Source organism: Vidua macroura, chromosome 1, assembly GCF_024509145.1.
Source record: "Vidua macroura isolate BioBank_ID:100142 chromosome 1, ASM2450914v1, whole genome shotgun sequence".
NCBI classification, from domain to species: Eukaryota; Metazoa; Chordata; class Aves; order Passeriformes; family Viduidae; genus Vidua; species Vidua macroura.
The window spans coordinates 21,174,251-21,194,122 of record NC_071571.1 but is presented as its reverse complement, the minus strand read 5'-3'; the positions used below and the strand labels follow the sequence as shown (position 1 = coordinate 21,194,122).

At 38.2% G+C, this 19,872-nt stretch overlaps 1 protein-coding gene across 1 annotated transcript in view; it reads right to left on the bottom strand.

Moving 5' to 3' along the window:
* Positions 1-4,599: 4,599 nt before the first annotated feature.
* Positions 4,600-19,872, bottom strand: part of ITGA8 (integrin subunit alpha 8) — a 111,007-nt gene continuing 95,734 nt past the window's right edge. The window contains exons 28-30 of the mRNA XM_053988978.1: positions 17,715-17,816; positions 8,244-8,366; positions 4,600-7,050 (exon numbers count right to left, since the gene is read on the bottom strand). Coding sequence (XP_053844953.1) covers positions 6,964-7,050; positions 8,244-8,366; positions 17,715-17,816 — 312 coding nt within the window. The 3' untranslated portion in view covers positions 4,600-6,963. The remainder of the gene's footprint in view (positions 7,051-8,243; positions 8,367-17,714; positions 17,817-19,872) is intronic.

Here is a 19,872-nt window from a genome sequence, read left to right as displayed (position 1 = left end):
TCCAGGCACTGCTCCTCCTTGGTGGTGCTCACACCCCATGTTGCCACTTCCCCTTCTCCTGCAGACCTGCTCAGGAGGTCCCACTGAGGGGCCGGTAGTTAAGAGTTCACCAGCTCTGAGTATACTTGCAGAAGACAATCCACATTTTTTCTTGCACTTCATTCCCACTCTCCAGAGAAAGCATTTTTGAGATAATAAAATCCACTAACCATGATCTACATAAGATCAGTATACACTTGACACAATATAACAACTGTAGCGATGACAGTGAGGAGTCCACAATATATTTTACGAGATTTCCTCTTAAAGACATTGCAGTGAGTCAATGGTTTCACACAGATGTTTGCTTAAAATGGCTGGGGGGCCAAGTTCAGGGTTTCTTTGTTCTGCTAAATTACAGAACAAAGACTTGGCTGGTTCTTCAGTGAAATAATCTGTAATAGATACTGCAGGACTGACTTTTTGTGTATATATGGGCATTAGAAAAGTGGGGTGGAGACTAAACACCCTTTTCCCCCAAAATCAAGAAGAATATACTCTCATCAATCACATGGGAATTACTGAAAAGCTGCAGACATGTTCATGACACAGGAGATATCCTCAGCATTTTAAACAAGAAGCAGATGCAGAGGACATGGCATTGATTCTCTACCATCCAAACCAGTGGATGAGTGTGGAGGGGACAATGAAGGAAATAATATTAATGAAGCAGCACTCAATAGAGCAGAGCAACATGCTTCAGAAATCTTTGAGGCAAAGCAAATATGTCAAAAGGACTGAAAACTGTTATGGTATTAGCATTTTCTCCTCTTGAGAGAGTAACTGCTTTGTTTGTCTGATCTGTTAGTGAGTATCTTACTCTAAACACAAATATCACTGTTAATAATGTCTAAGTGCTTCATTAGTATGATAATATATTAAATGTAGACTTAAAGAACTAGAAAACCTTGAAAATATCAAGCATTCATTACAGCCAAAATTAAATAGGTGTCATCTTTACTACATCAATTAATTTTTCAATTCCATTGCTGACTTAATCTGTTTTCAAAGAATTGCTTCAGTTCAACTACTTGAAACTGGAGTTAAAGCTTTTTACATGTATAGAGAAGCTTCTTAGTGCATGTAGCAACACTTGATAAATAAAACCATCCCACTTAAAAACCACTTTACTCCTTAGGTTTCCTGGGTAAGCCAGGCATAGACAGAAAATTTCCAGAAAAGATTTATTTTTTACTGGTTTGAAAGAAAAGCCTTTCTATTACCTTTGGATAGCACAGTCTATAGCACTGCAGTGAAATATGTCACAGTGCCACAGCAAATACTGAAGTCACTCTGAAACAGCAGTGAAGCCAAAAGCTGGAAAAACTTCAAGTGTCATGTCTTTATCAAAGTCAATGAATACAGCCCTTCATTTAGAAATGGGAGAGATTCACAGTTAAGGCAAGAAGCCTTTCACAGCTGCAGATATTTTTCCTTTCGTTATCTAATTACAAGGGAAATAGTCTTCCTTAAACTTTGCACAAGCAATTAATCAATTGGCCATTGTGGAAAAAATTATCAAATGACTGTAGTAGATCATTAATCTCATTGTATTCTGGGGTCACAACTTCTCATCTCCTGTAGCTGAACCTTATTTCCAATCCATCCATTTTACTAATCATCCTTTTTATTGCTTCTGATCTGTGATAACATCTATGTGTTTAAAGATTTGATTTCTTCTCTAGAGCATCCTCTTCCTCTCTAAATTGTTTAATGTAGTATCCTGCAGCCTCCTTAACTGCTTGATAGAAAGTCCCTTGTGTGCAGCTACCTTGTGTTTATTCTTGTACCCATGGTGCTTAAAGGGCAGGGCTTCCATGGGGTCCTGTTCTCCTCAAGAAAAACAAATCCTTCCTAAATTTAGGCAGTGAAAAAATTTAGTCTTTGTCCTTCTCCACAAGAAAGTTTCTTCTTGGTGTACTGAGTCAAATTGTTAATGTCTCCCACCCCTAATTTAATGGTGTCAGTTACCCATGTTGTGCCTGTTCTCATATACAGGGCACATAGGAGGACATGATAGATCTGGTTTTTAAAACAAAATGTTTTGGTTTTCACATTAGCTGGCATGGGAATATTTGTTACAACAAAGCCAGAACACTCTCCACCTGATCTATCTCCTCATGCCTCTTCCAAGCCTAAAATGGAAAATAATTAACCCAGATATAAGCCTGGGTCTCCTGTGAGACTTCACTGTTAGTTTAAATCTATTTTCTTTATCAGGTCTTACTATGATGACTTATCTTTTCTCAGATACTATTAAAACATTAAAGATCAACAAAAAAAAAATCAGTAAGGCTATCTGAAGAGCCAAGAACTATCATATAAATACATAATGTAAAATTTCTACAAAGAATATGAAATCTATGGAAACTTTTTTGAAACTTTTTGCAGCTTCAGAGATTATTTTCTGGTGCTGCAGGTCTGTGATAAATGGGCAGAGTGCTTTAGCAGGGAAAATGTTAACCTTCATGACCAGGAGAACATCACAAGAGAGATGGTGTTTGTGCTCTTGCCATACACTTGGTTTGGTTGCTATACATTTGTCTTGTGCAAGTTTAAAACATGCCCTTCTCTCCCCAACTTTCCTGTGAGAATTGCTTGGTGTTTGGCTTTTGCAGCAATGACAAACAGGGCACACCCTGGCCCTCCTTGACAGGAGAAACAGAGAATCTAAGGGTGATGTTTTGTTAATATGACTCTGAATGTGAACTTGGGTAAACTCCTGAAAAGTAAGCTAGCCCCTATAATGCACTGACCATTTCACACAGGATCCTGCATTCTGCTCTGCTGCTGTTATCCTGAGTGACTTCTGGAAAAGTAATACTGTCTGATACAGTCCAGTTTTGGAAAGAGTTCCTGAAGTCTGCTTTACAATCCCTCACTGGAACAAAGAACAATACACAACCAAATGAAATGTAGTGCATTGGTGAAGTAGAATAACATGCTGAAAACAAACGAAACCATGTGAAAAGCAAGTTGAACAATTACTTCCATTCTTTTCTAAAAGTCACTGTGTACAGTAGGGTAGCATCTTGAATAGCTAAGTGCCTCTCCAATACAACACACAGGCAAAACAAGAACAGTCCTTCAATATTAAAAGCATTCCTGCTGTGTCACATCATGGTGCCTGCATGAGCTGAATTCAAGACTTTTTATTGTTAAGAGGCACTGCCATTATGCTACATTTTAATATGGATCTTTGCCAACAATCATAAATAAAACACTCACTCATAAACAGTTCCTAAAGGCACTGTGTCAGATGGTATTTCATTAAAAAAGGCTTGCTGCAGTGGAGTACCATAGGCCATGGCTGGCTGGGGCTTTCTTTCCCCTGCATATTTCTAGGTGTTTAGTTGCTTCCCAAAAGGCTGTTTAGTTAATATAAGGTATGCCTACCAGAAGATCCTTCATGCTAACAGATGGAAAGTTCACAGCTAAAACATAGAGAAAATCAGTGTTGTTTTCAAGATTTGTCTAATGTGGGAAACCTATAAAAGCTGTGAGAAACAGGAAAAACTCAAAATGAGTTACAAAATGGTGACAAGAAAAAAAATAACCTGTGCTTAAACTAAAATAGTATTTGCTAAATATCTTTAAAGATTAAATCCGTAAGGGAAAACATATTCAAATATACTCATCCCTGGTATGTAAATTCTGAAATTTTCATGAAACAGAAAATATGATACAGTCTTCTGCATGGATAAAATAACTGGACAGCCTTTCTCAAATTCAGCAAGAAGCATGTGAAATAAAAGATGAATGTCTCTCTGTTTACTAGACTGCTGTGGTGGTCATAGTGATAAAGAGTTTTAATAGACTAATTTTTAAAATAATCTTCTGTTTTTCCTGCTCTCTGGACTCCTCCCATATTCTCTGCAATTAGCAGCTCACCATAAACATTGGGAAGAATAAGGCTGAATTACTTTTACAGAAAGCTGCATTTAGTAACTCATTACAAAGCTGACATCACTGCAACAAAAGGTCAGTCATGTAGGGATGTGGCAGAGGTTATCATGTAGCACAGTACTAATACACTGGGGGGAAAGATTATGTCAACTGCCTGCTAGTGTCCACATCCAGGATGCAATAACCCAGGGAATAAACACTCTTGGCAAGCACTGAAACCCAGAAATCTTCACAAAGCTGTTTGCAATTTGCAGCCAAAACTATCCACAAATGCTGGGAATAGACTACAGTCCTTGACAACACACAACTCCAGACATTTCCAGGGGGGAAGTTTAATCTACAAGGATGTAGAAATATAAAACAAAGTATTGCTCAAAGTAACTGTTTGTCAGATCATGTGCCTCTAATTTGGTTTCCAGTGACATTACACAGCTGCAGCCAATGGATTCCAGCCAGGCCCAACAGTCACTGAAGTTCTTTTTTTGTTTAAATTTAGTATCTGAACATGTTTTGCCCATCATTAAAATGGAGAATAATTTCTCAAAAGTGAACTGTAGAAGTTACAACTGCAAAGAACGTATTAGGTCACCTAGTCCCATCCTCAGAGCAATGTAGGATTGAAACACATTGCAAGAAATACTGAACACCACGGTGTTTGTTTTACTTTTTTTCCCCCATTCCTTTTTTCCTTTATTGTAATCGTTATCAGTATATTCAAAAGTTAAAAAAACAACCACAAATGCCAGTGTAAACATGCTTCAGGTATATAAGTATTATAAAGTATTGCACATACAGAAGTCCTATGTTCAGTATTTCCTTATGGTGCTATTTCATCAGAGTTGTGCAGATGATGTGATTACAATGAGCTCCTGATATTATTTCTGAAGCTGCTACACACAACAATTAAATATTTACAAAAGCTGGAAGCTCACTTTTTTTCTTCATGGAAGGATGATTTTGCCTGGAATGTATGGGATACAGGTGTGCAAATATGGGACAGGCTTGCTTTGTGATGGTATTTATCAGCTGATGTCTCAAATTTGCAAGGGATCAGCTCAAAACCATCTGGGGAAAGGAGTCTGTTAATGGTTTTCTGGGGGACTGGGAAGTCATCAGGGCACCTCATTCCTAGGAAACAGAGGTGCTTGCTTGTGTGAAGCACACAGGGGCTTCACACAATGTGCATTCAGGGGCACATGTCTCCTTCTCTCTGTAACTCTTGTGGGCACACTGTATCTGATAAGTTAAAGACTCCATAAAGGTCTTCTTGCAAATTTGTCTTAGATATGAAGCCGTAACACAGCTCCTGCTTGGATTTCCCAGGTTAGTCTGCATACAAGAAATGATAAATCTGTAAAATCTCGTGTCAGACTGGCAGAACTGACAATGTCTCGTAACTATGCCTATCTTGTAGTATTAGAAAGCAGAAGGCCAATTGTTTAAAAGGAGCCAAAAAGTGGCAGAATGGATGAGGCCATTTACCAGTTCAGAAGCTGAGATGGATTAGAAAGAAAAGGAATTCAGGAGAAGGCAAGTGGTGTGTATGTTTCATAAAATGAACAATCCCTCATGAAATTTCCACAATATTCCGCACTCACAGGCAGCACTGAAAGACTCGAGCTTTCACATAAAAATTTGTACAGATTAGGGCTTAGAGCCCCTGCTGAGATAAAGACCATTTATCTCAGCAGATAGAAGGGAAAGAATGAAACATCCCTTCTTTGGAATCCTAAACCCAGAAAAAAAAAATAAATACTAAGTGTATATTTTTACTTTTTACCTCAAAATCTCTTTCTTTCTTTTTGTTCACGCTTAGCTGGCTGGCATCCTATTTTTCTGCATAAATAGAAATCCAGTCACCCTTTCCTGCAAGACTTAAAAAAAAAATTATTAAGCCCTAAACTTTGCCAAAAGCATTACTTTTAAGATGCTGCCAGCTTGTAGATTGAAAAATGAAAAAGGCAAAGATTACTTTAGGTGAAAAATTATGGCAGTAGCTGTTCCATTTTAAGAGGGGGTTTCAAAAAAGTAACAGGGCAAAGGCCATGAAATTTTGCCCCAGCCCCAAACCCACCAAGCCTTTTCAGTATCACCAGTGTGGCTGTGATTATTTAAAACAGTGTTTCAGAAATGTCTGTATCCTGTGTCAGTGTACAGCTGCCAGCCATCAGCAAAACAAGGACAGGGTAACTCATCCCTGCTCTATACTGTGCATGGATTTAGTTATCTGGGTGTGATACTGCCAGCTCTGGGCTGAAAGAGATACAACATGTACTTGTTTATCATATGTCTCATCTTGTAAAGTGTTCCATAAATCTTCTGCTTTGCAAAACACCTCGTAGCCAAGGAGGTTTTGTTCTGGGGTACAATGTGTTTACTCTTTTATTTACATGCAAAGTAAGTACGTGATTTCTATTATTTTTTCCTTCTCTCAAAATCTATGTTGATGATTATATCAGATACTTATTCCAAAAATGTGAAAAAATAAATAATTGTGCCCCATCTATAAAGTTATTTATAGACTACCTTTGTGTTTCAGAAGTACTTTCACAGTACTGATATATTACCTGTCTCCCTGAGCCATAATTTCATAGAAGTTCTTAGGGAGGTTTCAAAGGTACTCTGCATGATACAGTAGCATTCAGAAGGTTTGTCCTGCTTCATCTTCTAGACAATACAGCAATGAAGGCATTCTCTCCTTGAGAGATTTGGGCTTGTTCTGGAAGCATCTCAGTATACCACACGTGCTCAGAAGCATCTGCTGAAACGTAGACTGACTGGAATATGGGATAAACATTCTGTTCAGTGGAAAATATGTTTATAAGGCAGTGATAAATTACTTTCTTTGGCAAGGATGGCCATCATGTGGCATGTTCTCAGAACATTGCATAGATCAGATTGACACCATGTCACTTGCAGGTACAAAGGAAGACTGGTTGGAAAGAATCTTTCATTTAATCCTCATCGTGTTTCTAGTCTCTCAGGCAGGATTCTGACTTGAACTGTCACTCTCTTCCTTTATGCATCAGTAGTCTTGTTATTTGTCAGCTGTTGCCTGTCAGCCATGTCATCTTGAGGAGGTCTAGCTCTGTCAAAGAAGCCACACTGCAGAAAAAATCAACAGAAACAAAGATGTCATGGTAAGACAACCACAGGAAGACTCAGCTGCAGTTTGATTGTTCACTCAGGCAACCTGAAATGTTGAGCACAATATATGGCAGGCTGAGAGACTGTGAAGACATTTTATTTCTATCCAAATCATTCCCTATGAAAGTTTTAGAAGCAAGGCATCGAGTTCCAAAGCACAGCTTTAAAAATCCAAATTATATGATAGATGTCTTTGCAGGAGATGTAAAGTTGGCCTGAATGCTGGTATGGACTGATGCTAATGAGAAATCTGCTCCTCTCAGTTCAGCAATGCACTCATTCAGAAAAGAGGTTTAGACTGACAAGCAGTAATCATAAGAGAAGTGTAATATGTGTTGGGAAATGTCCACAGGACAGTGCTGTGACCTAGTCTAAAGATCGCTAAAGATGAGAATCTTCCCACCTTACTTAAACTGCCTAAAATTCACTCTTTTAGTTGAAAGGTTGAAAGTTCAAAAATGATTAAAGCAAGGTACCACCAAAAGGTAATTTCTCTCCTCCTTGCATGTTTAGACATAACTTTTTGCTGCTGCTACCTGACAAGATGAAGTTGGGAAGTTAGCATAGGCTGTACACCTAACCATAACCTTTAGGCAGCTAAAGACAGATAAACCATATCCTAATGTAAGGAATTATTTCAATCTTATTTTTAATATGAACTGAGAGCATGGACAAAAGCTACACTGGCTCCCTGTAATGCAGCAGTTTCCAGCAAATTGTCTTAAAACTTTTGAAGGGAGTGTAACAACCAACACAACAATAGAAAACTTTAAAAAACAAAATATATGATATATTAATATAAAAGGAAATCTTCTAAAAATTAATTCTGAGAACTAGGAGTGTTGTTCCATGCTGACAAAAACTGGAAATTCCTGAATTATTCAGAGAAAACAAACTTAGAGTAACTTCTTTTTGAACCTAAACATCCTGAAATAGGTCTTGGGAAATGGAGCCAAACTCTACCATTTTTGACCAGGATTCAGTAATAAAGGAGGACTTTGAAAACAAGTTCCCTGCAAAAAGGTCAATGACATTAGCATGTCAGAAATGCTAAACCAAAAAGACACGTGTGCTCTCTTTTTATCTGTTAGAATCTTCCAATATTTTCGGGGTTTTTTTTAGGCAACAGTAACAGCAATAATGGAACATACCTTCCATAAAGCTAGGGTCAGCAGAGCTAGTACTAGTAGTCCAAGAAGTATGGCTAGTATTATAACCCATAAAGGGATCTCAAAGGAGACATTTGGGGTGGACCAAATGACAGATGTTCTGATCTGCAATGAAAGGAATACATTTAATGAACAAAAATGAAGCAAGTAAAGCAAGTCTGCCAGTAGAATAGAGGTTAGAAGCATTGATTTCAACAGCATTTTGCAGATTAGAAATACACATTTACTGAAATTTTCCCATGTTGACTTGATTTGTTGTAATTTCCTTTCCATTTGTTCATGATAATTACTAGAAATGGAATTCACACATATAAAAAAGTCTTGTCATATCAGACATATAAATAATTTTCCCATAATACAGAGTGGCAAAAAAATCCCCTTCTATGCAGATGTTCCATGAATATTCAAGAAGCAAAGTTCTGCTCATATGCTGGTATAGCTTAGGCCACTGAACTGCACTGAATTACTCCCAAGCAATGGTTGACTTTGGCCCAAACTCTTAATTCAAACCACAGTAGATGCCAGCAACATTTTTCTTATTTTAATTTCTGCTGACATTCCAGCATACATTTTTTCCGATGATTTGCATTTCAGCTAAGTAGTCCAAAAATGAAACTCAAGCAGCATGTATTGTCCTTGTGATAAAGCCTAACACACAGTATGATGTTATCTTCTTTAAAAGAAGCCAAGCATACAGACTATTACCTAAACGGGAAACAAGCGTGAAATGTGCTCTCTCATTGTCTGAGGCTCTACAAAGCAGCAGAGTTATCATGAGTTATCAGAGGTTTTAACTGACTTGGCAAACTTCTCTCTTTAGACCTTCATGTGGACAAAGAGTAGTAATAACCCTTTTGTATTTCTCCTTCTGGGGACATCCACACTCTCCTCCATACTCTCCTTTCCATACCTTGTACAATATGTATTGTATGCTCTCAGGCTCTGCTTGGAAGGATCCTCATCAGTCTCACTGAATATTTGCTCAGTCCCTGCTACTACCAGGTGGGAAGGAATGAGTTTGGGCTTTCCTTAGCTCTTCTGACACAAATATATCCCCTCAGTCTTAGTTTATTTTCTCTAACTTTTCCCTTTGTTGTTAGCCTAGGAAGTGATTTCTCTCTGGGTTTTCTCTTAGACCTCTCTCATCTGCTCCTAGTCTCCCTTAGGACAAGTATGTGACAGATGGAAGTTATTTGCTTTATGACATGATGAACTCAGTTTGCAAAGAAACTGAAGACACAAACTCTCAAATGATATTACTCTTCCGTACTTAAGGTACAGCTAGGAAATCTACTCTTTTTAATAAGTTTCTTGGCTATGGTCCAGTCCCTAAGCCACACTCATAGTAAATTTTCTTTCTATGTTTTTTTTTCCTCTATTACCTTAGTGACTGATGCACTAGAAATTTAACAAAATACTAATTTCTAATTTGTTCATTGAAGGAACAGCACCTAACTTTTAAGAATGGGCACAACTCTGTAGTTCAGCTCAAAACTGTTTCCATTCCTGTGCCTCTCATTTCTCTCCTTGAAGATGACAAATTTAATCATTTAATCCTTTCTGCACCATCCAGTCCTTTCTTCTCTCACTTTTTCTTGTGATCAGCATTCTTTCATAGATTTTTCCTTCTGAAAGCACCAGTAAATCTGTCTTCCAGCTACTGTCAGGCTTAACTGGAAGACACTTTTGCATAGTAATTTTCACTTACTTCATCTGTGCAGCCAGCTGCTCCCTACTCTGACACAGCTCTTACAGAGATAGCAGTCTGGTGAGCTCTACTAATGCATGTATTTTTTATAGTATCCCTCACCAGGAAACAAAATGTAGGGACAAACTTTCTATGTAGGAAACCACTTGCTTTCTCCCAAAGCTTACACTGAGGGTTACACAGAAAATTCCAAGACACTGCCCAGTCCTGGTGTTTGCACTTTAACATTGGCTCTGAAGATGAAGTACTTGCAGTGCTGGCCATACCGTCGTTGATCTAACAAACACAGATAATATACATCTTTGGAGCAGATTTAAATAGTCAAAAGTCTGCAATATTTCAAAAATATAACATTGTCCAAGACTGAGCACCAAGATGTTTCCTATTACCATCGGAGTAGCAGTTGCATCTGGACAGTTTTCCTTATCTCCTGTTAATAGGCCCATCAATGTCTTGCCTCATGACTCAGAGATAACACTCTCCAAGAGCCAGTTCTGTTTAACAGGTGATTAAGAACACACCTTGTTACTCAAAATAACATCAGCCCATTGTGAGATGCTCCGCCCAGGGGGAGAAGCTAGGCATTCCCACCTGGATAAATCCAGGAATTTCTAGACAGAAAGGCAGCCTTTCCACAGGTTTCCAAGAAGACACAGCAACCACATCTGCCACTCCAAGAGGACTGCAGCCACTCCAATTTGGACTGCTACCAGCACGCTGGCCAAAGCGGGTGTCAGGTTGTATTCTGACTTTGCCAGTGGTCTTCCTTTTGTATCATTGTGTGTATTTTTGTCTTTTGTTTTCCCTTTTCCCAATAAATTGTATTTCTGACTTGGAGTCTCTCACTGGTTTTGCTTTCAAACCAGAACAAACATCTACAAACAATAGGTATGAGAGCAAATTAAAGCAAGAAAGAATTACTTTAAGGAAAACAGCATTGATAAAACAACCCATGAAATGTCACACTTATGTCCCAACAGATATACTGATGGTCTGATCAAGTGATCAACCATGCCTCTGCCAGCAAAGGAAGACCATTCCTTTGCCAGCCTCCTCTTTGGGTTGCTTCTTAACCACTGCAAAAATTCATAGGCTCTCTGCATCATTAGATTCAGCTACAGCAGAGCTCATTTAGTAAGGATAAAATGTTCTTCAATGGCTCTGCTTGTGTCTCAGAGTGGCATTAAAATGCAAGGGCAGAGAAAATGAGAGAAGGGTCATTCTGAACTGTCTGCACAGATTCTTCCCAAGAAAAGCCAATTAAGGAAAAAGATGAATTCAAGTAAAAAGTTAACTGACCAGGGAAAACAGAAAGGATGCAGTTACAAGGGGCTGCTTGAAGCCTGTAGAAAACAATAGGCTCAGCTGCCCAAGGAAGAAAGCATCTCCATTCTACTGCTAGAAAATCATGAACGCTGCCCTAAAGCAAGCCTGATCACATACAGCACAAGAGTTGGGAAGTGCTGATGAAAATTCATGGGCCCCAAGACAGCAAAAATGGACTGATTCAAAAAACCCCAACTCATTCACAATGTGCACTTCCTTCCTGTGTTGGCAAACTCTGAGGTACTACATACATGAAGTTACAAATTTTAATTATTGTTTGGAAAGGACCTGACACTGTCAACATACAGATTGCATATCTTAATCATCTAAGATTTGAGCTTCACTACGGTTTCTATTCGTAACACCATCACTTGCCTGAGCACGTTGCTATGAATCTGGAGCACTGATGTGAAAGACTACTTACCAAAACCATCTTAAAAATATTTGTAAAACAGCAGAAAAAATAAAAGGCAAGCAGTGCTTTCTGTTGTCTCAAGTTCAGTGAAATGACTGACTCCATTTTACAGCAAGACCAAACTACAGGGAAGAACCCTTTACATGCAAAGAATTTATTTTGCCATTTCTGCTACTGATAGCTTCAGCCAAATTCCTAGGTAGCATAACATGACTGAGAAAAATACACGAGGAAATGGAAGCCAGCATTGCTGATTTACAGTGGATTGTAGAACATCAGTAAAACAGAACAAAAAGATTCTGACAAGCTGCTGGCCAGGTATGGACGGCTTGATAGGTGGACAGTCTCCTGGGTCTGGCCAGGAAAGGGTTAATTTTTGGAGCAGCCTGAAGGGGGCATGGCCAGGACCTGGAGGTTACTCTATAACAGCTCACATTATTACCTGAGGCCGCAAAAGGGAGTCTCTTCCGAAGTTCCTCCCAGTTGAGTAAGCCTGGCAGAGAGAGTGTTGGGTATTGTCTATTGTTAGGGAACTTCCCTGTCAGTCTTTCCTTTCTTGTACCCTCTGTCATTAGTATTGTTGCTGTTACTGTTATTTTTCTTATCTTATTGCTGTTTCCTATAAATTATTCTTATCTCAACTTGTGATCTTCACATTTTGTACCTTCAATTCTTATTCCCATCCTATTGCAGGGTGAGAGGGAAGGAAAGCAGGGAAGCATGCAAGTGGTGCATGGTTTAGAAAGTCACAGTGGGAGAATAAACTGGAGACTACCATTCCTAGACTATGACAACAGTCTACTGAAATTTTGCATCCTGAATATGGAAATTATCTGAGTGGGCAAGTACCTCTTGGAGTAGGAAGAAATTTTGGTTTACAAATTTCTTCAGATAGTATTTGATTGAACCACATTTGGTTCCTTAGGCACCAAGTCCAGTTTAACCCAATCTAAGGTAGCTACTTCAGCACCACAGGTGCTGAGACAGGGGTGAAGTAAGCTGCTATGTGGTGTTTAGGTCTGAATAGCCCATAGGGCAGCATATGATTGCACAGGAGCAGAACAGCAACTAGACTATTAATGTGTGCCAATTCATTGTTCAAAATTAGGTAGGGTCAATCCAGACTTCAAAGCATGTTTGATATCCTCCTGAAATCAGTGCAAACAGATTATTTCATTAGAGATGGTAGATTTCATTAGGTTTTGACAGTAGTGTATGCAACTACAAGTACACATGTTGCCTTTCCATGCCTTCTTTTATGTGCCAGTTCTAGATATTTGCTGTATTTGTGTGCTGTGTTTTCTTTCCTCTTAGGCTATGAAAACAGTAACACAAGGTAGCTCTTATTCTGATATCTACAGAGCACCTATCAGCATGGATCTAGACAAGGACATGTGGCTCTTTCTGAAGATGCTAAACAGTTATGAGTGGTGTAGCAGCACTCAGCCTTGCTTGTGCTGTCTGTGTTCAGAATCATTTCTCCCTTCCTCCTTCTGGCTTCTGCTTTTACAGACCATCAAGTACAACTTATGGTTTAATTTCAGTAGCTCAGCTGGGGCTTGACAAATGTTGAAACATAAACAAGAAACTATAATCTTATAGAAGAGCAGGGTATCATATTCATAATCCTTAGATTATCAGCAATGAGCAAAACAGACAGCAGAAATTAGGTCTATCCTGTATCAAGCAGACACTGGTGCAAAGCTGGCACACTACCCTTCTCCTTTAGCCTGAGTGCAGCCAATGCTAACAAAATATTTGCCTGCTAAAATCTTGAAACCATCCTGTTGAACCCACACCCTTTTCCCATGAATTCTTCTTTGTCTTTGGTTTTAAAAGCAAGAGGATGGTTCTGCTAAGTACTTGAAATTTATTTCCTGAGCAGGGGATTATATGTAGGCATCAGTCTCACTCCTGCCTGTGTGCATTACCAGTAGGATATAATGCCCCTGGGCTTGCCCCCTTTATACTCTACACAAAGCCTTGCAAGGCTACTACTGCAATTCCTTGTGAACAGTTTGACACTGCAAGTCCTGAACACCCACAGAGCTGAGGCAGAAGCTGGAGGGGAAGACAGAAACAAAACATTCCTTCAGTTTTGTCTGCCTTGTTTCACCATTTTTACAGAAGACTCTCACTTCACCCCATGCTGTCCACAATAGTTTTACATGTGATTTTGATTTAAAACAAGTTTGTATTTTCAGCTTGGATTTCTGTTTAGTACTGCAGGATCAGAGCCAGGGAATGTTTCCATCTAAGGTGGCCAATATGAAGTGGGTTTTTTACACAAGTGTTGCATGTTGACACTGTACTTTAGATGTGTGTTAGCTTCCCCCTCTGTTCAGGACAAGACTTTAGGCTGAACACTGAAAACAATGCTTGCTTCTCTGTTAGGTGGGTGAAAAGCACATCTCAAAAGATTTGAGAGGAGCCATCTGACTTCTGACACTGGGATGAGAGTGAACACCTCACACCTTTGGTATCCAAAGATGGCCAGAGAATGCCATCTGCCTCAGGCACTGAGATGAGGGTGAAGTCGACCCAAGAGTTATAGACAGAGCCTTTGTTTGCTATTGGAAATAAAATCCACACTGGTCTTAGCACAGATGCTGTCAGACAGTCTTAACTTCATAATGCCTTTTGTGGTTCCATGAAAGTAATTTGTTGCTTATGAAAGTGTTCTTGTGGGGAGGGTTTTAATTTGTGCCTTTTTAAAAATGTGTCATACTTAAGCTCACTGTAAGTATATAAAATAATTATTAGGGTTTTTGCCACTGTATTTCATCCAGTTTGGATTTTGCTTCTGATTTTAGTGTCTTCAAAATAGTTTTTGATTCCTCTGCAAGGGAGCACAAAGCAGAGAGAAGCACATGAAGTAATCTGCTGCTTCATTGGCACTTCCTTGTGTATAGATGGGAGTTAGGTTTGACTGGTGCAAACGTCCAGCATCTCTGGTCAGATTTCAGTGCATCCCAGTGGGATTCTCACAAAGTAATTTTTTTCTCCCTGGTTCTTTAAAAGACACACTTCAAAAAAAATAAAAATAACTTCTCCATAATTTATTCTGCTACTTTAAGAAACAGCAACTAAATTAATTATTCTAGTGCTACTGTTTTTGCTGTCCATGATAACCTTCCTTTAGTCTTCAGAAATTTTCTTTACAGAGGCTGAGAAACAGGAATTCTTTTGTACTTCTCCATGTCCCCATCCAACATTACAGCACAACATTCTTATACGTTCTCAAAAAATGCTCAAAATAGAATGTAAAAGCTCCCTCGAGCTTGAAGTCACATTTATGATTACACATTACAAATATTTATGCAAATATATTTCATGAGGAATATAAGCTTGTTTAAAGTACTATCACCATGTAATAACTAAAAAAAGTTATAGGTCTTAGTCTGAAACCAATGTTACTCACTAGAGGACACTGGTCAGTTTAGATTAAAGGCATCCACAGCAAAAAAATCCTATCAGATATTTAAGAAAAGCAACCATATTTTATTAAACTACCAAACTGGCACAAGAATAATAAATTAAAATAAAGCAAATTTCTGCTTATTCTAACTTTGTACTTTTTGCAATAAAAAGTACTTTCATGTTGAACGTGAAATTCACCAAGTAAGACAGTATTATTTATCACAATAATACTTGTAGCCAAAAAATGAAAATTTTCTCTTGAATGAAATAGCTGTTAGCAAGGAAGTTCAACCAGTTGTATAATATATGGTTGCAATTCTAAGGCTATCAAAATTAATGGAAATACTATTATAGATGTCAGTGGATTCTGGTTTAAGCTCTATGCTAATTTTCTGTTTGATGCATTTTCAGTCTAATGTTTTACTATAAAAGATCCAGATTTTCTTACATTTACCTAATGTTTCCCACATCTTTGTATCATGACCCTGTCTTCAAGATGTATGTGTCCAAAACCTATAATCCGTGATTATAAAGTCCTTAGAGCTACAAATAGGACTAGGTGGCTCTGTAGGTTACTGATGTGTATGGGATTATTCATGCCATTAAAACTTAAACTAAGTATCAGCCTGCCTAATTGGAATTCAGCCCTATAAGAAGTAAATGAAAGACATATGCTCTATTCTTTAAAATATATTATCTTCTTTATATAAACTTTAAAGTGCTAGCTGATTATTAGATACATACTTTTGAAATTTGATTTTAAAAATATTTAAATCTTTCTTCCACTTCCATCCTTTCATTGTGTAAAGGAAAATCATAAACCTTGAAAGGAATCTTTGGAAGCTTTTAAAACACAACTAGTGATCTTTTTCAGAAGGAGCAAAAATATTAAGCTTTGCCCAACTTCAAGGAAATATTTCTTCTTGCAAGTGGAACATCAAAGAACTGGTGCATATAACACATCAAGCTGTAGAGCTGGCAAGCATCCACTGCCATGTCCAGATATGAAACGACATAAAAGCGTTATCATTTTTCAACATTTTACAGTTGCCATTACAGGCATTTTACTGTAAATCATCTGCTGCAAATAACAAGCTTTATACTGGCTGGAGTAAGAGAATGAAATGCTTATCTGATCATTTGGTAGATCATCTGACACTTGTTGAGAACAGCAGGCTATCACCTGGGCTAAAGCACTACAGTTCAGATGAAGGCCCCACTATCAACAGAATTCTGCACATGTGTTTCTGGTACGGAACACATGCTGCAAGAAAATAAAAAGAGCCCGAGTATATCTGTCAGCTTGGTGCCTTTGAACCTTTCTGGATGAATACTGCACTAAGCACCAATCCTCTCTAGTGAAGTCATGGTTCTACTGATGATGGAGGTTAGAAATCACTGTGCACACAGAACCAAGATTTTACCTTGGGTCTTCCCAGAGCAAGTATCAATCAAACATTCAATCTGTGTATGTATAAAACAAAACTTTATAACCTGTATCCTTTAAAATATACTCAAAGTAAGCTCTAAAGTGCATTATTCTGTTGCTTTTCTAAGTAAGAAAGTATTCTGTCCCTACTCCTACAGATTGATATGATGTATTTCCACCACAATTCAACTTGGCAAAGTTTGAACTGAGCTTACCTTTTAAAAGAAGGACTGTAACTGATGAATCCTTATAAAGATGAGAACATTAAGCCTTAAAATTTCTGACTACTCTTATACTAGAATCAATTTTTACCCTCATATTTTACTTATCTTTATCAGTAATGACAAAATAGAGTGAATTTTAACCATGGTATTAGACAACATAAGAAACAAATTACTTTAAAGTGCTCCCCAAACCCAATCCTTTGGCACCAGCAAACAATTACATCAAATTTATGCCTCCAAAATTAATTTTTCATATAGTAGTCCAGAGCCATACAAATCTTGGTCTACAAATAAGGCAAGTACTTTAGCATCTATCTATCTATCTATCTATCTATCTATCTATCTATCTATCTATCTATCTATCACTTCTGTAAGGATTACCAAGTAAATTTGTATCTTTACACTTGATGTGCTGTGCGGTAGCAATCCTAGAAAGGCATACAGAACTTCCTGAAAATCAGGGTATCAAAGAAGCTTAACACAGATAGAGAGAAGTTGCTGTAGACAGTACACAAGCTTGTGTGAGAGAACTGCTGACTGGGAGAAGAGTGAGCTCTCTAAACCTGACAGAAACATGATTCTGGATTTTGCATAAAATTTCCTCCGGATTTTTTTTACCCCAGACAAAGTAACTAGATACTCGCTTTCACAGTTCTGTTTTCTTTTGGGTGCAAAATCCATCCGAATTTCAATAAAGCATTCTGCACATTAATTCAGCAAGAAATTATTTTAAAATGTAATAAGAATCATGTATCATCAACTTCCACAGAAAGCAATGAAGTTATTTCCTTTAGGTATTACTTCAGGAATTTACACTAGAAAAACAGGAAAGACCAATCTCAATATTTTCATCTATAAGAACTTTCACAGCTGTGATCAGAGTGACCAAATACATGTGCTTCACACAAATATATAATTTTCAGTTACTTACTGCTATGCTTCCCTTAGGGAGCTTTGCTGGTTGCACTTTATATGGCATGCTCTTAACTTCAAAGGAAACATTGGAAGAAAGACTGTAGAGATCATTCTTTCTCTGAAATGATAGAAAAAAGAAAGAAATTATTAAAACCCATGTTTATTTTTAAAAGCATTATGAAAGATAAGCAGACAAAAAAAACCTCCAGAGCACTGATTTCATAAGTCAGATGGTTTCTTCTGGTGAAGAGTGCAGGAATTGAGACCTGTATGTGTCCATGAGATAAATACAGCATAAAGCTGGAGTACAAAGGCCACATGTTGAAAATGGGGAAGAAGGGTTAGGTATGCAAAAAAATACATACAGTTGTTTCTCATTTTTCTCTCTGAAAGTGGTGAGTTAAAAGCATGGGTGAAGTTTATGGGGTGTCTATGTTTTAAACCCTCACCTCTGCTGACCAAGCTCAACAGCCAGTATGGGTATATTGAGAACATTCACAGGCCTATGTTGACACCAGGTTGGTAGAATTTCCTGATAACATCAAAGAAATGGCTGTGCCTTCCCATCAAACAATAGAAGGAACAACCATCTTTGAACTTCACTTACACAGAATCACAGAATAGTTTGGGTTGGAAGGGCCCTCTGGAGATCAGCTAGTTCAACTCCTCTACCAAGGCAGGCACCTAGACCAAGCTACACTTAGAACGTGATTGATTTCCTACTGCAGTAGAGCTCAGAAATCCTACTCACCTTGCTTGTTTACTAAGTTGTATCAATGTGAGAGGAATGTACAATAGCCATTGTTTAACTGGCCACCTAGTAAAATATTTATATAGCTGTCATTAAGCATTTCAACAAACCCAAAGATGTGCAGACAAAATGTGCAATTGATTTTCTGGGTGACACTACGTGCAACTCATCTTGTATATCCCTTCCCATGTAAATCTGGGGTAGTGATATGGATCTTCTTTGAAAGTGCTTCAATATTCTCTGAGAAGAATTAGATTGTTAAATGCTAATATGGTCATTCCAATTCAGAGGGCTAGGAGTTATGACTGTTATATCCTTTTTCTCTATTACTATTATTATCATCCTATTTTTACTACCTGTCTTAATCCTTTATGAAATATGATTATCAGATTTCAACACAATGTTTGGCTGATGATTTACACAAAGAGAGAGCTTTGTAAGTAAAGCAGTCTTTCCTTTTGTCACCAGCTTTTTCAGTCCAGCACATTTGGAACACCAGTGTCACCTCCTGAATCCCCGTCTGCAAAACCTTCTCATTCCTTCTATTTCTCACACATTTAGGAGTTCTCCTCCACTGACAAGAATTGGGTCCTGTGTGATTGTTCAACATCTTTTCCTCAGTTTTTCTCTGTCGGTTCCTGTTGCATCAAAAGCATAAACCATCTCAAAGAACTGCTTTTCCTTTTTCAGCTCTTTTGTTGAGCCAAGACTGAGGTGAAAAGACACCTTAATAAACTGGGCTACTATTTCTTTCCTTCACAGATGGAAAAGGGTTTGTTTGTGAAAATGACCTGAAATAAGCATAATATAAGCCTGGGAGCCAACGTGGATGCATTTGAATGACCATGGCCCAAACCAAAGTTTTCACAGAACTGCTGTGGTTGAAGAGCATATTTGTTTGTTTGAGTTTGTTTGTTTGTTTGTTTCCTCCAAGTACAGGCACAGTAGAATCAACTAGAGCAGTATGTTCACAACCATGTCCAGTTAGGGTTTGAATATCTCCAAGAAAGGAAACTCCACAATCTCAAGAAGCAACCTATTCCAGTTTTTACTACCCTCCAAGTAAAAAAGGGGTTTTTTTTTAATGTTGAAATGGAATTTCCTGTATTTCAATTTGTGCTTCCTCCCTGTTCCTTGATATTGAGAAGACCCTGCAGTGTGTTCTTTACTCCCTCCAGTCAGATATTTGCACATGCTGATGAGATTCCTCTTGAGCTTTCTCTTCTCCAGACTGAACATTGCCGTCTCTCTCAGCCTCTCTTGGTATATCGAATGCTCCAAGCCCTTAATCATCATTGTGGCTTTTAGCTGGACTTGCTCCAGTATATCTACGACTCACTTGTCTCAGGGAGCCCAGGACTGAACTCCAGATCTGTTTTATCAGTGCTGAGTACAGAGGAAGAATCAATTCCCTTGGCTTGCT